This window comes from Neolamprologus multifasciatus, chromosome 9, assembly GCF_963576455.1.
Source record: "Neolamprologus multifasciatus chromosome 9, fNeoMul1.2, whole genome shotgun sequence".
Lineage (NCBI taxonomy): Eukaryota > Metazoa > Chordata > Actinopteri > Cichliformes > Cichlidae > Neolamprologus > Neolamprologus multifasciatus.
In genome coordinates, this window is record NC_140447.1 from 5,594,665 (window position 1) to 5,612,082 (window position 17,418).

Consider the following 17,418-nt stretch of genomic DNA (forward strand, 5'->3'; position numbering starts at 1 on the left):
TTTTCAGTGGCAGACATTGTGATGTATGATGGACGCTTGTCTTGCAGTGAACCAGGCATTTCAGAGCTACTATATCAACACTGGACTGTTACTGTGGGCAACATTTAAAGATCAATACACATTAGCTCACTTTCAATTGTTACATTTTCCACATGTGGTTGTGCTTATTTAATTGTTTTCAATAGTTTTAAGTGTTGTTGGACAAGCAAGTGACCAGGACGTCAAACAATAGTCCATATGAGAGACAATCATTGAGTAAAAATAAGGTTTTGCAACATTCATATTTAAATTATTACGTATATGATTAAAATTTCGATTATTAAATTTAAGTACCTGGGACACTTTATTTATGTGACTCTTGAAGGATAATGTTGGGTCTAGAATGACCCCAAGATATTTAAATTCTGGAGCTAATTCAAGCTCTACTCCATCCAGAAATATGTTTGACTGCTTCAAGTTTAAGGGGCGTTTTGAAAAATACATACAGACTGTTTTTGAGGTGTTCAACATTAGGTGTGAGTCCTCCAGCCAGCTATTAGAGAATGCTCAACATTCAATTTGTTTAAGGCAAAGGTTAAAAACTGGTTATGGACAAATCAAGTGTGTGATCATGTATGAGTTGTATAATTTTAATGTTTTATTTGGGAACAGAATGGTGTGTATGTGTAAGTTTGGTGATGGAGTTTTTATTATGAATGAATGATGATTTTTTATGAATTATTGTCTATTTTTTTTATGTTTAAGGACAACAGATGGAAATTAGCCTTTGGCTATAATCTGGTATGTTTACATTCATGTAATTTTTTTTTTTTACATTTATGTTCATTAACATGCACTGTCCTAAATAAATAAAAATCAAATTAAATTTACTATTGTGCACCAAGAAATCATTCCAACGCATTTTACTGTAATACACGCCCCAAAATGTTTATACTGTGAAGTTCGAGTTTGATGAAACATCATTATTTATTCCACAGGTCGATTTACAACTTGAGGATAACAAAGGTTAAGTTGTGATCAGTTTGGAGATATCATGTTTACAGTTTTTCTTAGGATTAAACAAATGAGTGAAATAAAAAGGTGAAACTTCAATAAAGCTGAATGATGTCTGTAGTTTGAAATATATGCCGAATTAAAAGGCAGTTCTTTCTATTGTAAACAGACACAGTTTTAATGATTCCTGGAGATCGGAAGCGTGAAAAAGAGCACTTGTTATTTAATTAGCAGATTTCCTAACGACGGTTGGTGCAGCTGAGCGTCCTCCCCCAGTACGTTTCTATATTGTATCAAGCTAAAGCTTCTTTAATGTCTCCAAACGGTTGAAACTTTGTAGCAGCTCTGAATGTGAGTGGAATACTCACCATTACCTGAACACGGCGACACAATGTTACAACGTGCCTTCTAGAACCCGGCGTTAGCCTAGCGACCCGTGGAGCAGCTAGCATCCACTGCAGTGAAGACGAGCCAGCTTTAGAAAACACTCAACTAGGCTAGACTCAAAAACCACGCTAGCGCGACTCCGAGCAACATGAAGCTAACTGATAACGCAACCTTCTGTCACCTTACCGCCGCCTCTGGTTACTGCACCGGCGCACCGCGACGTCACCGAGGACTGACGTCAAAATGAGCCAATAGACGCTGTAAAAACCTGCAACGTAGAAAGATAATCCAGCGAGCCAATAGGATTCCTGCCCTAACTGTTAGGTTTCGTATCCTTGCAAAACAGGAGCGAAAAGAAGTTTCGGGGATTAACGGCGAGTCCAATTTTTGAGTTTTATTTAAAGACAATGTAAGCGACACTAAAGTGAAAACGACAGCGCCTTTCACAAATCAAAAAGCGCCTTGTCGGAACTTTAAATGGGTGTGACTAACTCCAAGTTCGGTTGCATCGCAGCGCATACACAATGGCTGCTCGAAAGAGGAGAAAGCAAACAATTTTCAGGCCCGCCGCGTCTCGCAAAAAATATGAGAAAAAAATTATTAAAAATTCGGAAAATAGTTGAAAGTGAAGAAAAACTCAACAGAAAGGATGATAAAGCGTCCGGGGTAAGTCTGGTGTAAAATAAGGAAACGGTTACTCAGTTCTTCAATTAAAATATCGGGGTTATTTAAATTATGAGCGGGGTGAGCTGGGGAAAAAGTTAGTGTTAATCAGTACCCAGCTTTGGACCACAGAGAAAACTAAGGCAGGGCACAAGGACTGAGAAATGTCAAATCAGCGGTGTCACTGCTGATATTAGTGTGACGGTGCGTGTTCTCGAATATTAAAGATCCCACGAAGCAGTGGCGTGAAGGATACTTGAGCAAAGTTGGACACTTGGTTTATTTTTCTAATATAATAACAATGGCAGTGCCGCGAGCCCCGTCACGAACAGGCGCGCTGACAAATAATGTTCATTTTCCTCCCCGTGGATCTCACTTTAGCGCACGCAGCGTCAACATTCGTGTCGGTTCAAGCATCTCCTCACAAACCGTAGCGGCGACACAAGCGTGCAGCGGCCGCACTGACATTTTGTCCGCGGCCGTGGACTGTATGGCGTTTCCCCTCCGCGCTATTGATCACAGTGTGACACAGAAGCTCGCGTCCGAAAACAAGCGGCTCCGTTTCTTGTCAATAAAGTAGAAAATGGAGGGAGAACTAACGCGGCAGCGCCGAGCGACCCAGCGTGTCGCGTAGTGTCTCTAAAGTTACTGTGGCTCAGTGTGATTTGTGTGGCAGGTTCACACTTCGTGGGCTGTTAATGAAATGTGTGCCTGTCGCTGTTCCACCGTGCACAGCCGCTCACATGTCAGGCTACGGTGCCGTGAACGTGAAGTGAAGCTTCCACAGACTTGTTCGGTGCTGTCCAATCAGGAGCCAGTCTGTCTGTACCTGTCTTACATACATTAAAGCGGAGCCGAAGTCTGCGTGAACGCTTCTCCCACGCTCGCTTTGTAGTTCCGACGTGCTGCGTAAAGAGACTGCAGAGGACACCGCTGTCCAACCCGAGTCATCAGATTAGGAACTGATTAAAGTTTAAGGAAATTATGAGGATTTAAATGCGGGTATAACCGGATCCTAAAATCAGCCAAGAAGTAACTTTCTGCTTGTTTCTGTACAAAGTTTAAAGCGGTTTATTGTTTCTGATGAGACTGAAACGATTTCATTTGTTTTTCATTTACAGATGAACAGTTCTGTGTTGGAATGAGACACATTTGGTCTGTTTCCTTTTGCTTCTAAGAATAAAGATTATTCTAAGAGCATAAATTCATTCAGACCTTCAGGGATTAGAGGAAAGAGCTGCTTAAAGAATAATAATGATAATAATAATAATACATTTTATTTGAAAGCACCTTTCAGAACACTCAGGCACTCTGTACACAGAAGAATCTCTCCACACTTTCACTAAAACAGGAATAAATGCTTCAAAGTTTCACCAAACAGGCACAAGTAGTGACCGTAGTAATAATTAATCATGTTGCTAAAGAATAGTGATACTAAGTAGATACATTTGTAACTTCTCTAAAATAAACGGTTATAAAAAAGTAATTTTTTCTCTTTTTTGATGTTTTCTTATGGTTTTTGTTTTTTTTTTATAAACATTAAAAGTTCTTCTGCTAATTCTTAATTATTACAAAATAACCAAGCATTTCCTGTGTAGTTATTTGGAATCATTTAGTGAATATTTTCAGCTCATAAGTTAAAGGAAATTCTAAATGTGTTTACAGTAATTATAGAGGTATCAGCCCCAAACCATCATCCGGTGTCTTTATTTATCAGTGTTTTTATTTTCCAAGGTTTTATTGTGCTGTGTGATCTACTTTGCAGATCAGGCTAAATTTAATTTGACATAAAATAATTGTATTTTTTCTTTGGTCAAAAATGGATGAAAATGACAGATGTGATCTGTTTGTGTGCACTGAACAACTCTTCTCTTTGTCTGTGTTTGAAAACTAATTTAGAATAGAATTTGAATAGAATGTACAACTAATAGTTTTTATTTTTAATAGTTTTAAATACACAGTTAAACATTTGTTAACAGTGTTAACTGGTGTGTGAGATTGTGTAGTTAGAAAGAGAAGAGCTGTCGGTGTTAGCTGCTGATCCTGAAGGATTCAGTGCACCTCACAGCATCAGCAGGAGCTTCATGTTCAGGGCTGAGCTGCTGGAGCCTGCACACAGAAATAAGACCTTTCTCTGTTTAAAGAACAAAATAAAACTAACCACATCTTTGTTTTATGTTACATCCTTTTAAATGTACACATGCACGTGTGTCACGTTATTAGTGTTATTAGATCCATCTATATATATTTCTGTAAGGCTGGATAAGACCATGTGTGTTACATCACCTGTGATTAAATCGAAATGTTGGCCCATTTTTGTCTAACGTAGGATTTCAGCTGCTGCTCGGTGGTGATATGTTTTAAATACCTGGACTGCAGGGAGACAAGTCTGACAGACGGTTCAGTTGGATTATCTTGGTATAACAAACAAAGCTGTCCCTGAAAAAGACGTGTATGAAAGTTCCTCTTGCCATGTCACTAATTCCCCTTCACATCATGACTGCTAAACTCTGCACTAGTTAAAAAGACCAATGGTCTGGCTCCTCTTTAGCCCGCAGGACACAAAAGAATTAAAAATTCAGATGAGTCAAACCACGAGACAGTTTTCCACTTTGCCAGGCTTCAGGTCCACTGGTTGTTTTTTCCAAATAAAACAATTATTAGATCCAATTATAGTTAAATTATTGATTCCAGCTCAGCCATCTGGTGCCACTGTGGCCAATGAAAGGGCTGCGCACTGGCTGGTTCTTTTCTATATGACCTACAAAAATATTTAAATAAAGGATTTTGTGCTCAGAGGTTTCTGTGACTTAGACATGATTGTACAGCACACGTCTTTGATGGCTTTAACAAGCAAGAACTGAGTGCACAAGTTTGGATTTGTTTTGGATTTGCATCCCTGCAGATGGGTCGACAGAACCCATCAGGCCCAGAACTTGATGCTAGTGATGAAGTGACAGGTCGTGTCCCTTTGCCAGCATAAAGGACTCGACTGACCAGTACTGTCCAAGGAGCTCGGTCAACATCTAAGGAGAAGAATTGCACGTGTTGGGAAGGTCTCTTGGATCTAAACAGCTGCATGTTCCTAAATCTTCACCATTCTAACAATATTATATCAGTGTGAATTATCCTGTATGTTACCACTTTGCCCAAGTCTGGAAGAAGACCCAAACTATCACTTTAAGATGAGAGGAAGTTGGTTGGGAAGTTCAGGAATGACACAGGAACCACCAAGGCTCAAACCTGCCATGAACTGGAAACTGATGGATCTCCATGGCAACAAAAAGAAGCTTGTGCTCCAAAATCACCGTCTTCAGCCCAAGCTGAAATCTCCAGTTCCCCATATGGACAAGCAAAATGGGTATTTGGCCGCAACGATGACGTATGTTTGGAGAAGTAAGGCTTTCAAACCCAAGAGCACTGAGCTCATACGATGGAATAATAAAGACAGATTTTCAGCTTCACCTCAAACCAGCAGCTTGGAGACGATTGGCTCATCAGAATTTCTTTTAGAATAGCTAAAGTGGGCCAACATTCAGCTTCTGGAATAGCTTACCTAACATCTACCTCAACCTTAGTGAAAATATTTGCAGTAAGGTTTGGACACGGAAACCAGTAACTTTAAATGAACCAGTTATCACGAGTAGTCCATTGTATACATTTGAGACGGTATGTAAGACTTTCACGCAAATCCAAAAGAAATTCAATTTGCACCCATGTTTTCAGTTCAGAAGGGGCTACCAATCTAACCTGGTCATGGTTTCTGATTGGGGGGACAGGAAGAGGGTCCAATTATCCAGCTGAGGCTTACTGGGGCCTGGAGTCTATTCCAGCTGCCATAGGCTGAGAGCTGGGTGCATCTTTCACCAGTACTTTGCAGGATAATAATGTGCTTATTAGTCACCAGTTTGACATCATTTGCAGGAGTTATCCCGTTTCTCTGTTGATGTATTTTCACTGCAGGTCTTTATTGGAGCTCCTGCCGTGTTGCAGCCTTGTCCTACACTGAAGCTCTGACGATATTTCTGCCCTTTCTCTCCCTCTCTCACAGATCCCTGTGTCCAGGCAGTGCTGAACACATAAAACTGGACAGAATAATCACATCAGCACTAGTCCGGCGCCGTGCATCGGCCCATGTAGCTGGTCAGCCTTAGGGTGCCATGGCCACGGGAACCCAGGGCCACCGTGACCAAGTCCTGGACAAAGCCAAGCTTGCAGTACCTCTGGGGAGGCGCAAGAGAGCAGAAGGCAAGCTGAAGAAGAATTTCCCTTGTCAGGAGTGTCAGAAGGCTTTCAACAGTCTGGAGAAGTTGAAGGTGCACTCATACTCTCACACAGGAGAAAGACCCTACCGCTGCTCCCACCCTGAATGCACCAAGGCTTTCGTCTCCAAATACAAGCTGCTACGGTACAGACAAGCAGCAGTACATAACAGGCTGCAACATGTTGCTTTCTCTTTGCACTTTTGGTAACGTAATGTTGTGTAGTGGTCAGATTGATGTGTTGAATTCTAGTTTGTTGTGTTTATGTGTAAAGCATGCCTACTTTAAACATGATTGCAACAATTGTGAGTGCTCATAGAATGTGTCTGTGTTCCAAGGCATATGGCAACTCACTCGCCAGAAAAAAACCACAAGTGTTCATACTGTGAGAAAATGTTCCACCGTAAGGATCACTTAAAGAATCACCTACACACTCACGATCCACACAAGGAGGCGTTCACTTGTCAAGAGTGTGGCAAGAGCTACAACACGAAGCTGGGTTTCAAACGCCACCTTGCCCTCCATGCTGCCAACAGTGGAGACCTCACCTGCCAAGTGTGCCTGCAGCCATTCCCCAGCACTGGGGTTCTTCTGGAACACCTCAAAACACATGCTGGCAAGTCCTCCGGTGGGACCAAGGAGAAAAAACATCGTTGCGAGCATTGTGAGCGGCGGTTTTACACCCGTAAAGACGTGCGACGGCACATGGTGGTGCACACCGGACGCAAAGACTTCCTCTGTCAGTACTGCGCCCAGCGCTTTGGAAGGAAGGACCATCTGACGCGTCACATGAAAAAGAGCCACGCTCGGGAACTGCTGAGGGTTAAAACTGAGCCAGGCGATTCGCTGGAGCCCGTCGTCTACGACTTGGCGTCTGGGAGCGTGAAGGGGGAGCTCCCGGGAATGCTGGCGCCAAGACTGCACCAGCTGAACGTGTACCCAGGCCCCGTCCTCGACACCGAGCCCTTCTCCAGTCCCACGCATCCCTTTTCTTTAAAGTACCCACTGGGCTCCAACTTTACCTCATACGCCGTGTCCTCACAGGAGCGGGAGCAGAATCTGAAGGGAGACCTGGAGACCTACCTGATGGAGCTGCAGAGCAGTATGCCATCCTCTGCCTCTCAAGCCCAAGAAGCCCAACTCTCCTCCTCCAAACTTGAGTTGGTCCCTGAGGTGGGGGTGCTGGAGGAAGCCAATGAGGAGATGTCCAAAATGTCCACATCAGTAGCAGCACCTGCAGGCGACTCTTTGGCCTTATCTTCCTCTCTAATGGATTTTTCACAGCTTTTCAACTTCCTGCCGCTCAACGGGCCTCCGTACAATCAGGTAGGGGGCAGTGGGGGGCAGGGTGTTGCTTTTCTACCCAATGAAGAGCCTGCATCTCTAGTTCAGCTGCCCTCTCAGGCTGCCACGGGCTCAGAGGCTGCTGAGAGTCCCCTTCAGGGGCTCTCCTCCTCCTTCATATCCAACCTGAGCACTCCAACCACACTGCCCCGCTTCCACCAAGCTTTCCAGTGACCCCAGTACAGCCGGCACATGCCACTCACAAACACTGACACACATGTAGAGCTGCATATTAAACGCCATACAAGATGCAAGTGACCCACGACTGAAGAAATTGGCACATCTGTCCATTTATGATACCTGACAGGAGACACAGCACAGAGCCAGGTCAGCTTCCTAATCATGAGGGTTTGTTTTGGGCCAAATGTAAGTTATTCTCTGTTAGAGTCTTTTTTTTGTTGCCTTGGGCAGTTTAAAAAAGAAATGAATAAAATCCTGATCTGTCCGTGATTACAGAGACATCAGATGCTTGCTGGTTACCACATGAAGCAGTCAGACTCACAAAGAAACAAACCCTTCTCTCTGTATCTCATCAATAAGCTTAATGCAAACATTAAAGGGCTGCTTTGCATAACAACATGAGCAGAGCTGACACTGAGGTGATTTGACAGGATAAGTGTTACGACTCAGACACTTGATTGACTTTGTTACGCGTGCGTTTAGTTCTTCATACAGCACTTTGGATTTCTGGTCTTCAAAGATCGTTATATGTGATAAGATTTAAAAGTATCCGTATTTTTGAGGGTTTCTGTTTAGGAGCCAAAGTATAACAGGAGGAGCCATGATGGTTCGTTTATTTCTAATTAAAGTAGAAATGAACTTTTCTTTTTCGACTGTACTCGAGTGAGCAGCCAGGTGCTTTACTGTGTCACACATTTGCATTTCAGTAGTAAGACCATGTGCTCAGCGCGTGGATTGCCCAGTTTCAGCCACAGGCAGTATAAAACACGGACTCCAGGTCTGAAACCTGAAGCCAGCGCAGAAGTGCCTTAAACCTGCATCTTAAATGACCAACAGATGGTGAGAGCTGTGTTTGCAGTAACGTCCTCTGATCTCTCGATCTGTGCTCAAAAACTCAGCTTTGTGTTCGGGGAACTTCTGTTTCTATGATCTGGCATCGCTGTGTGGTGTTCGTCCTGACAGGTGCCATAGAAATGAACTGTAACTGTTCTGGGAGCCCGTTCTCACTCCCGAGGCGCAACATGCCGACGTTTTGTCACGTCCCGCGGCGTTCCTGAGGAACGCAAAAGGAGACCTTCGGCGTTCTTATGGTACGCGGCGGGTTATGGCTGAAATCCAGTGCAATGACGCTCCCGCGGTAATCGACGTTCCAGCCCTGTATTCCAGCCCTAAACCTAACCTTATCCCTAGCCCTAACCATAACCTTTTTCCTGAGCTTAACCAGGACTTTAATTATGTTAAATAGTGTGTTTCTAAGCGATTTGAAGAAAAAGAGCGAACATGTGTAGATTGAGTCCATATGGTTCTCATATTTCCTAATTTTTCCGAGGTCGTCATTTAGGAACGTGGTGGGTAGCCGAAAACGTAATATGTTGACGATTTGTCACCTAGCGTAAAATGTGACGCTTTGGGAGTGAGAAGGTGTTGTTCTGGTCCTGTAGACGTGGAGAACATGAATCTCTGTCACGTGACGTCTGTAAAGACTTCCTGCTGGGTTTTATATGCTCAGTTACTCGTTTCAGGCTGCATTGGATTAAAAATAACAGTATTGTGTTTAAAAGGATTATCTGTGATATGCTCATTGGCTAAAGACGTGTGAGTCACAAGTTGTTAGCCAATGAACGCGCGGCTTCACTGTCAGACCTGCCCCTCCGTCACATCGTGTCCACCTTTTATACTGTCTGTAGTTTCAGCTGTTCCTGAGCTCACTATTGGACGGTGGGCAGCATGTCCAGTCTTACTGGAGCACAGTTTGCTCTCAGAGCTCAGACAGGAAGTCGACAGAACAGTAAAAACATGTTGTTGATGGATCCTTTAAAGTTGTGGTTCATTCACACTATTGTACACAAAGTTACTGAGGAGCAGTATTACAGTTGTCCATCAAAGTTTCCATTTAACTTCATCATGTAGTGTTGCTACAGTTCACAGCAGCACCTTCTTCTTTAAAGCAAACATTTGTGCCTCTGGCTGCTGAAAGCACATCCATCAGTTACTTTGTATCGTAAGTGTTATCAGCTGTTCTCCTGACACCAAGATCATCAGTCAGCTTCACTCATCACGTCACTGCTGCTCTGTAGGCACATCTAGAATGAAACCTCATAACCTGCTCAGTGTTTAGAAGTCGTCCTTTGGACTTACCAGAGTTTCTGCATTGGTTACCTGTAACCTGTGGTCTGATCACAGTTTCCACACTGATCCAGGAACACCAGAAAGTGAATTTTGGATGAGTTATCAGAAAATGACCAGCAGTGACACAGTCCCATCCACGTGTCGCCCGCCCTCTCTGTCAGGGTCTGTGCTGCTGAGTACGTGATGGTTGGGGTCAAAAACAGACCATTGAGTGGTAGAAAAACTGTTTCATAGTTGGTCATAGTGACAGTGGTACCCCAGTGGAGCTTCCTGAATGCTGTCCCTTCAGCTGCTACTGTATAAACTTCCTGTTGTCTTTTGCACAGACTAACCTGACTCTAGGCTGTGAGGTTTAAGTGACCCATGTTTCCTCAGGATCTGGTATCTGAGACCTGAGGAGGCAAAACGAAACCATGATGATATGTCATCAAGTATTTTCAGCTGCTTCCTTCTTTCAGGGGCCACAGCAGATGGACCCACGTTTCATTTGGCACCCACCGCCTCATACAACCTTTCCATTTATCTGGGACGGCCACTGTGCAAGGTTTGACCACCAGAGACTGGGTTTCTCCCAGTCAAACCAGTTTCATGTGTAGGTGAACATGTTAACCCCTACAACATGACTGATTGATGATTCTGACATACAGAGAGATCAGACCACATGTTGAGTATCCAACACAGAAATGCTGGGAGTATCAAATGTTACCATCGATGAACCATCAAACTTCTGTTTTCCCTTTGACTGACGTTCATCCTCATATCCTACGAATAATAAGGTCCAGTCATTTAAAGTGTTAACAAAGCAAACAGGCTGATGTGATCTCTGAACAAAGAGCTAAACACGCTGCTGATACAACTGTGACATGAAGGCTTTTTGGTTTTTACTGGTTACTTTGTCACATCCTGTCGTTCCATTTTTAAAAGGCTGTAAAAAGTGTGACTTGAAGGGAACGTTTCACAGTGTTGTGACCCAGCATCCCCTGAACAACCTTTAAAACAGCTACAGCTGACACACAGATCAGTTTGATGGTCAGACATTAGTCGTACATTAGTCTCTGCTGACTACGTCTATGAAGATCTGAGCACTAAAACAACACAGCTGTGTTTACTATGACTGTGTGAAAATAACTGAAATACTGTTCATAAGGAAACATTTTACTGCAGTGCTTAATTGGTCTTTACAGATGAAACCAGTTCTTTGACAGTTAGTCCTGAAACCTGCCTCTGAGGTGAGAATCTGTACAGCATGTTAGACTGAAACAGTTCTGCTCCTGTCTGACCGTTCAAGGATTCACAGCTCTGGTCCTTGACGTCACAGATGTCACAGTTCATCCACACAGTGCTTTTCATTTAGAAACCTCAAATCCTGGACAAAGAAAGTCCAATTGGTAGAAGTTAACACACGGAGTGTTTTTGGATCTTTAATTTTAAAGATTTTGGATTGTTTTTTATTGAAATGTGGTTTCTTTAAATTCCTTCGGGCTGATGTGGCTGATGCTCGGTCAGAAGCAGCAGTGAGTGGTAGCTCTGCCTCAGGTCCAGGTGCCTGAATCGGCTCGTTCTCGTGACATGGTTCAGAACAGCATCAGATCTCAGCTGAACAACAAGTGTTCGTATAAATCAGACACAGCTGATGCATCGTGGTCCACGTTAGCTGTTGGTTCTCTTGACCTTTGGAGTGAAAGATGCTTAAAGGTCTTGATAAATGGATAAGAGCTCACCTGTACCAGCTTGTAGTCACACATTGAAGCATCACGGTGTAGGACTGTAACAGTAACTCTGTGACAGCATGAACTCGTGCTGCTGGCAGGCTTAAGTGGTCGGGCGTAAACATCTGTAATTCTTGATTTCCTTCAGGAATCATTCAAGTCTGACTGAAACTGTAGATCAGCTGGCTGCAGACATGCAGGCTCATCTTCATTTCCTGGATGTGAATTCCCAAAGACGATGCTCTCGGTTGGATTTCTGAGTTTCGGCCTTTGTACATAACTGAGTATGGAGTTGATTCAAAGATGTTCACGAACCATCTCCATCTGCATGAATGCATTGATGGCGTGGAACATAGCAGGCAGTGCGCTCCATGTTTGTGTCCAGTATGAAGGAAGCACCGTACACCCATGGCGTACTGGTTCCAGTTAGAGTGGTGATGTGTAGACAGAGAAACACTGTGGGGTTGGGGTACGTCACCACTCGTCACTTTGACAGAGTTTCTCTGAGGTGTTTTCATGTGAATGAAGATTTCTTCTTCATGGACATGTTTCTCATTAATGGGGGGGAAGTGTGTGTATTTGAATAAAGCCTGTGTGTTTGTGCCCTTGACTAAATTGACATATCCAAACCTCGTAGCTCGTATGTTACTCTGTCACCACAGTCTGGTTGATGGGCCACAGCAAACTGACGGATGGAGAAGTGTTCCCACCCCACACAGAATCTCCTAAACAAGCGTCAAGTCTTGTTGAAACTGCTGTTTCCAAGGTAACGATGGTTCATGCTCATCACTGTGGAGAAGGTATAAATACGTCGTTTCATATTTCTTGTAGCTGGATATGAGTTGTTTTTCGTTTTGGTCTTTTTTAAACTCTGGTATCTGCAGTTACAATACAGCGTGACAGGTCTGCTTCATGTTTGTTGCTTTCACCACGAGCGTCAGCCACACCTGCCCTGAAGGGGAATAGATCGGATTTAGTGCGATAGCGTCACGTTCTTGTGTGGTTTGACTCCGTGTAGCTGTGTCCATGCCCTGCAGGGGGCTGACAGCCACAAAAAAATCTTATTTCATCCAGTGAACCTGTTTGGACACCTGATCCCCTTTGGAGAGCTGCTGGGCTGCACACTCTACAGAAAATGTGAATTTCACAGAAACTGAGTCGTCACTTCCCTCCCACCACATAGGTTTCCACACACGTGTGGTGACGCGCCTGATGCCTGTATAACCCAATAGTGTTTTAATTTACCTCACTTTTCTTCTCTGAGCTCCAAAACTCTGCGAATAATGACAGAAAGTCTCCTTTGTGAGTGAACAGAGACGAACACCAATGGAAACCATATTTTTGTAGGTCGTGTGAAACGTGGAATTCTGAATGTTCCCAACCTTTATGGAAGTTTGCTCTTTGGATCTTGTGAATGTTTGTGGTTTCACAAGAGATGTTAGCAAGCCGCTATTTTTTATTAGCACTTTTTGTAAATGGGATGCGTTTATTTCCTGCAGCATCGAGTCTTTTATTACAAATGTATAGATTCTATATTTAGCTCTGTTAGAGAACAATAACATGTAAATACAATATAAATGTTTTATTTTTGCAGGTACAATTTTTGACAGTGTTTTTCCTATAAAGTGTCATTTTTGCTTTACTTGCACAATTGCTCTGTGTTTCTCATTGAGGCCTCTTGCTTCGCAGCTTTGTTTGATTGGTCTCCTTTGACCGTTCGTACGCTGCTTTATGTCAGAGTGTAGTGAAGCTGAAACGAAGCTACTTAATAATATCACTGTGTCGCAGAGTGTTTCGATGTTCCAAAAATAAGACGTGTCCACTAACTCCATGAGTGTGTCCTCTTCTGTCATTTTTACACCTCGGTGTGGTCCGTTACTTGATCTCCTCGTGGTCTCTGTCTGAAAGCTGCAGCTACACCTGTGATGTAAAACTCTTCTGGACTGTACGACAGAGAAGCAATAACAGTGGATCGAAGCTGATTACAAGTATTTTAGAGTGTGTGTGTGTGTGTGTGTGTGCGTGCATGTGTGTGTGTGTGCGTGCACGTGCTGAGGCAGGAGCTGCTCTTCAATGAGAGGCACAGACCAATTCAAACTTCTTTATAAGCTTCAATGGTACCAGTGAACTTTATTGAATGTTATGAAAAAACACTGCAATATATTTTGGTATTGGATCAAGCTGCTAACATCTTCTAAAGCTCCTTAAGGTGCTACAGACCTCCTTACTCTCTCTGTATCGTTGTACAAAGTATCCCGTGTAGCTGAAAAGTTGGCATGTGTGTGCCTTGTTGTACTTATAGCTTCATATATTTTCTTGTACTGTGACTTTTGTAGTCTTTGCCTTTAATATAGCCCCCCCACCCCACCCCCTGCGCTCACCTGCGTGTGAGCGTCCACAGACTGAGTTGTGTTGGGAGGTTACGCTGATGCTGGGAAGCTGATAGCAGTGAGCTGCATCCAGCCACGTTTAAAAACAGCATCCTGTGACGACGATCGACTCGTTGCAAATTCTTAATGTTCTTCATATTTTACTTTTTTTTACTTTGACATTTATCTTACAAACTACTGTTGTATTTTTATAGGCAAAGTATCACCTAAACACACAAATACATATACAGCTCACACTTGTCTGTGTGTGTTTATAGGTTGTGTAAAGTAAATGTTAACGCTGCAGCTTTGACATCATCCAAAGAAGCAGATTATTTATTGCCTGGCAGAATAACCTGATTTCATTCACATATGTTGCTGCTATAATAGAAGAGCTGCAGTTGACAACTCCAATGTTTTATTCATGTAATAAAAGAAATCAAACAGAGAAGAATCCAGCTCGTCTGTTTTCACCCTGTCACTCTGAGAACTTTGTTACAGTAACACACAGTAACACACAGTAACTCACAGTAACACTGTAATAAACAGTAACACAGTAACACAGTAACACACCGTTACAGTGTTACTGTGTTACTGTGTGTTACTGTAACACACAGTAACACAGTTACTGTGTTACTGTAACTGTGTGTTTACTGTAACACACAGTTACTGTAACACACAGTAACACACAGTAACAGAGTAACTCACAGTAACACACAGTAACACTGTAACACACAGTAACACAGTAAGACACCGTTACAGTGTTACTGTGTGTTACTGTGTGTTACTGTAACTGTGTGTTACTGTAACACACAGTTACAGTAACACAGTAACACACAGTAACAGAGTAACTCACAGTAACACCACAGTAACAGAGTAACTCACAGTAACACACAGTAACTCACAGTAACACTGTAACTCACCGTTACAGTGTTACTGTGTTACTGTGTGTTACTGTAACACACAGTAACACAGTTACTGTGTTACTGTGTGTTACTGTAACTGTGTTACTGTAACACACAGTTACTGTAACACACAGTAACACAGTAACAGAGTAACTCACAGTACCACACAGTAACACACAAGACTGCAGGTGTCCCCAGCCTTACAAACAGGTCTTAATCAGTGGTTGTTGATCAATGGTCAGGAGAATTTGCATAATCATGATGAACTGACCTCCCAGCTCATTGTTCCTTCAGTGAGCTGGTTTCAGTCATTATGCAAATGTCCTGTTGATAAGATTGAAACCTGCAGCTGAGACTGAAGACGTCACCTGATGATGACGAAACGTTTCTCCTACTGAAAGCATCCAGATGAACAGAATCAACTTTTGGCGCGTTACGCTTCCTTACAACATGTAAAATCTCTCTGACCCATGAAAATGAAACCTTGCACATGAAGCTCCCATCAGACTGGTTCCAGTAGCTTGCATTAAAACACAGTAATGTACAGTTCCATGTTTCCTTTGTTACCAGTGAGCAGGCTGTTAAAGTGAGCATCTGTTTTTGCGTGCTGGAAACGTCAGAGTGAAACAGACAGGCTGTGAGCTCCTCGGTGGAGCCACCCTCCCCCAGCCTCACACTCAGTCCACCCTGACGTTCAGGGAGAGCTCCCCATTGCGCAGCTTTAAACACTGCGCACACATTAGCAGCTCTCACGGCTCGCCGGGACGTGTATATGACCGTAGATGTAATTGTGTTCACTATCCCAGATGTTGTTCACACAAAGCCGTCCTTTTACCCGCCTCTGCTCTGTTGTACAGAGTAAACTGAGTTGAACCATCGGCATGAACTCAGTGACCCCAAACAGAAGCATTACATCCTCCAGAACAGTAGGCGGCAGTGCGGAGCGCGTAAAAGCCTCAGCTGAGCGCAGAGTAGCTGCTCGGCTTGCAGAACAGTATGGTGCACAGCGTGCCATGCCGTCTCCCATCCCGCTGACCCGCCTGCTGCCCAAAGACTTCTGCCCCTCTCTGGAACACGGGGCCCTGCAGCAGCCCGCTGACTAAGCACGGCTCCACCTTACAAGTGCCCGCTCAGCGGCTCCATGGCAGAGTCGCCACTCGGCTTTGGTCCTCGGTTATCCACTGGAAGCAGCTGCGCTCCGTGCAGCCCGTGGGCTCGGGAGGCTTCGGCTCGGTCTACCAGGCGGAGTACTTCGGAGAGACCGTGGCGGTGAAGAAGGTCAACAGGTCCACCAAGAACAAGCTGGCGTCCCAGCAGAGCTTCTGGGCCGAGCTGAACTGCGGCGCACCTGCGCCACGCCAACATAGTGCGCGTAATAGCCGCCACCACCTGCGTCCCGCCACAGCGTGGAGATGAAGGCAGCATCGGGGTAATACTGATGGAGTTCGTGGCAGAAGGAACCTCCAGCAGGTCATTTACGGCGGCACGGAGCCGCTGGGACAGGACAGGTGCGTCAGGTACTCCTCGACATCGTTCACGGCCTGAGGTTTCTCCACTCCCACGGCGTCGTGCATCTGGACATTAAACCAGCTAACGTGCTGCTGACCAGCGAGGACGTGTGCAAAATCGCAGATTTCGGCTGTTCTCTCAAACTGGACCCCGGCTGTGAGGTCAGCGCCGCGAGCCACCAGCCACTCGTGGGTGGCACGTACACGCACAGAGCCCCGGAGCTGCTCCGAGGCGAGAGGGTGACTCCTAAAGCGGACATCTTTTCTTTCGGCATCACTCTGTGGCAGCTTCTCACCAGAGAGCCGCCCTACACCGGCGGACAGGGAGCACGTCATCTACGCGGTGGTGGCTCACAATCTGCGGCATCCGGTCCACGACCACCGGGTGTTCCGGTCGGAGCCGGGGCGGCTGTGTCGGGCTCTGCTGAGCCGCTGCTGGAAACGGAACGCCCCCCTGCAGACCCAGCGCCCAGGAGCTGCTGTCGTCCCTGGAGCAGCTGCAGACCTGATTTGATCTCCGAAGCTGCGCACAGGTGTGGACAGCTGTGGGTTTGAATATGTTCAGCCTCAGGAAACGAGCACTGTGCGCTCGCCAGGTCAAAGCTGAGGAACCACGGAAGTGCCTTTGAGACGCACATAAAACGCTGTCTGTGACTACATCATGTTTTTACTGTGCACATAATAATAAGTGTGCACAGTCCTCAGGTTGTAGCATTAAGCTGGTTTATTCTCCTTTCAGCTGTTTGTGTGTCAGGTCGTCCTGTGGGACCAGGACACTGTTTCCTCCAGACGTCCTGATCCGTCTGTGACTGTTTCCAAATGTTTCTTAAATGTGTCGTGATCGTGTGTGAAACGTGATATTTGGGTGTGATGGTTTCATTAAAAGTCTTTTTATGCCACGTTTGTCTGGTGTTCACATCATTAGAGGGCAGCAGCTGGTCGGAGGCTCAGCATCACAGACTCCACCA

The 17,418-nt window shown here is 44.6% G+C and overlaps 1 protein-coding gene and 1 pseudogene across 2 annotated transcripts; both read left to right on the forward strand.

Moving 5' to 3' along the window:
• The first annotated feature begins 1,685 nt into the window (after positions 1–1,685).
• LOC146510887 (zinc finger protein PLAG1-like) lies at positions 1,686–10,750 on the forward strand. 2 transcript variants are annotated; one of them, XM_085173220.1, is made up of 3 exons: positions 1,686–1,789; positions 6,095–6,451; positions 6,644–10,750. In XM_085173220.1, exons 2-3 carry the CDS (start codon positions 6,204–6,206, stop codon positions 7,821–7,823), a joined length of 1,428 nt encoding a protein of 475 aa, XP_085029346.1. In that variant the 5' UTR covers positions 1,686–1,789; positions 6,095–6,203; the 3' UTR covers positions 7,824–10,750. The 2 variants fall into 2 exon arrangements, with proteins under 2 accessions (XP_085029346.1, XP_085029345.1); XM_085173219.1 differs by lacking the exon at positions 1,686–1,789 and adding an exon at positions 1,796–2,046.
• A 4,934-nt stretch (positions 10,751–15,684) lies between these two features.
• On the forward strand, positions 15,685–17,036 carry LOC146510888 (serine/threonine-protein kinase mos-like; annotated as a pseudogene).
• The last annotated feature ends 382 nt before the right edge of the window (positions 17,037–17,418 follow it).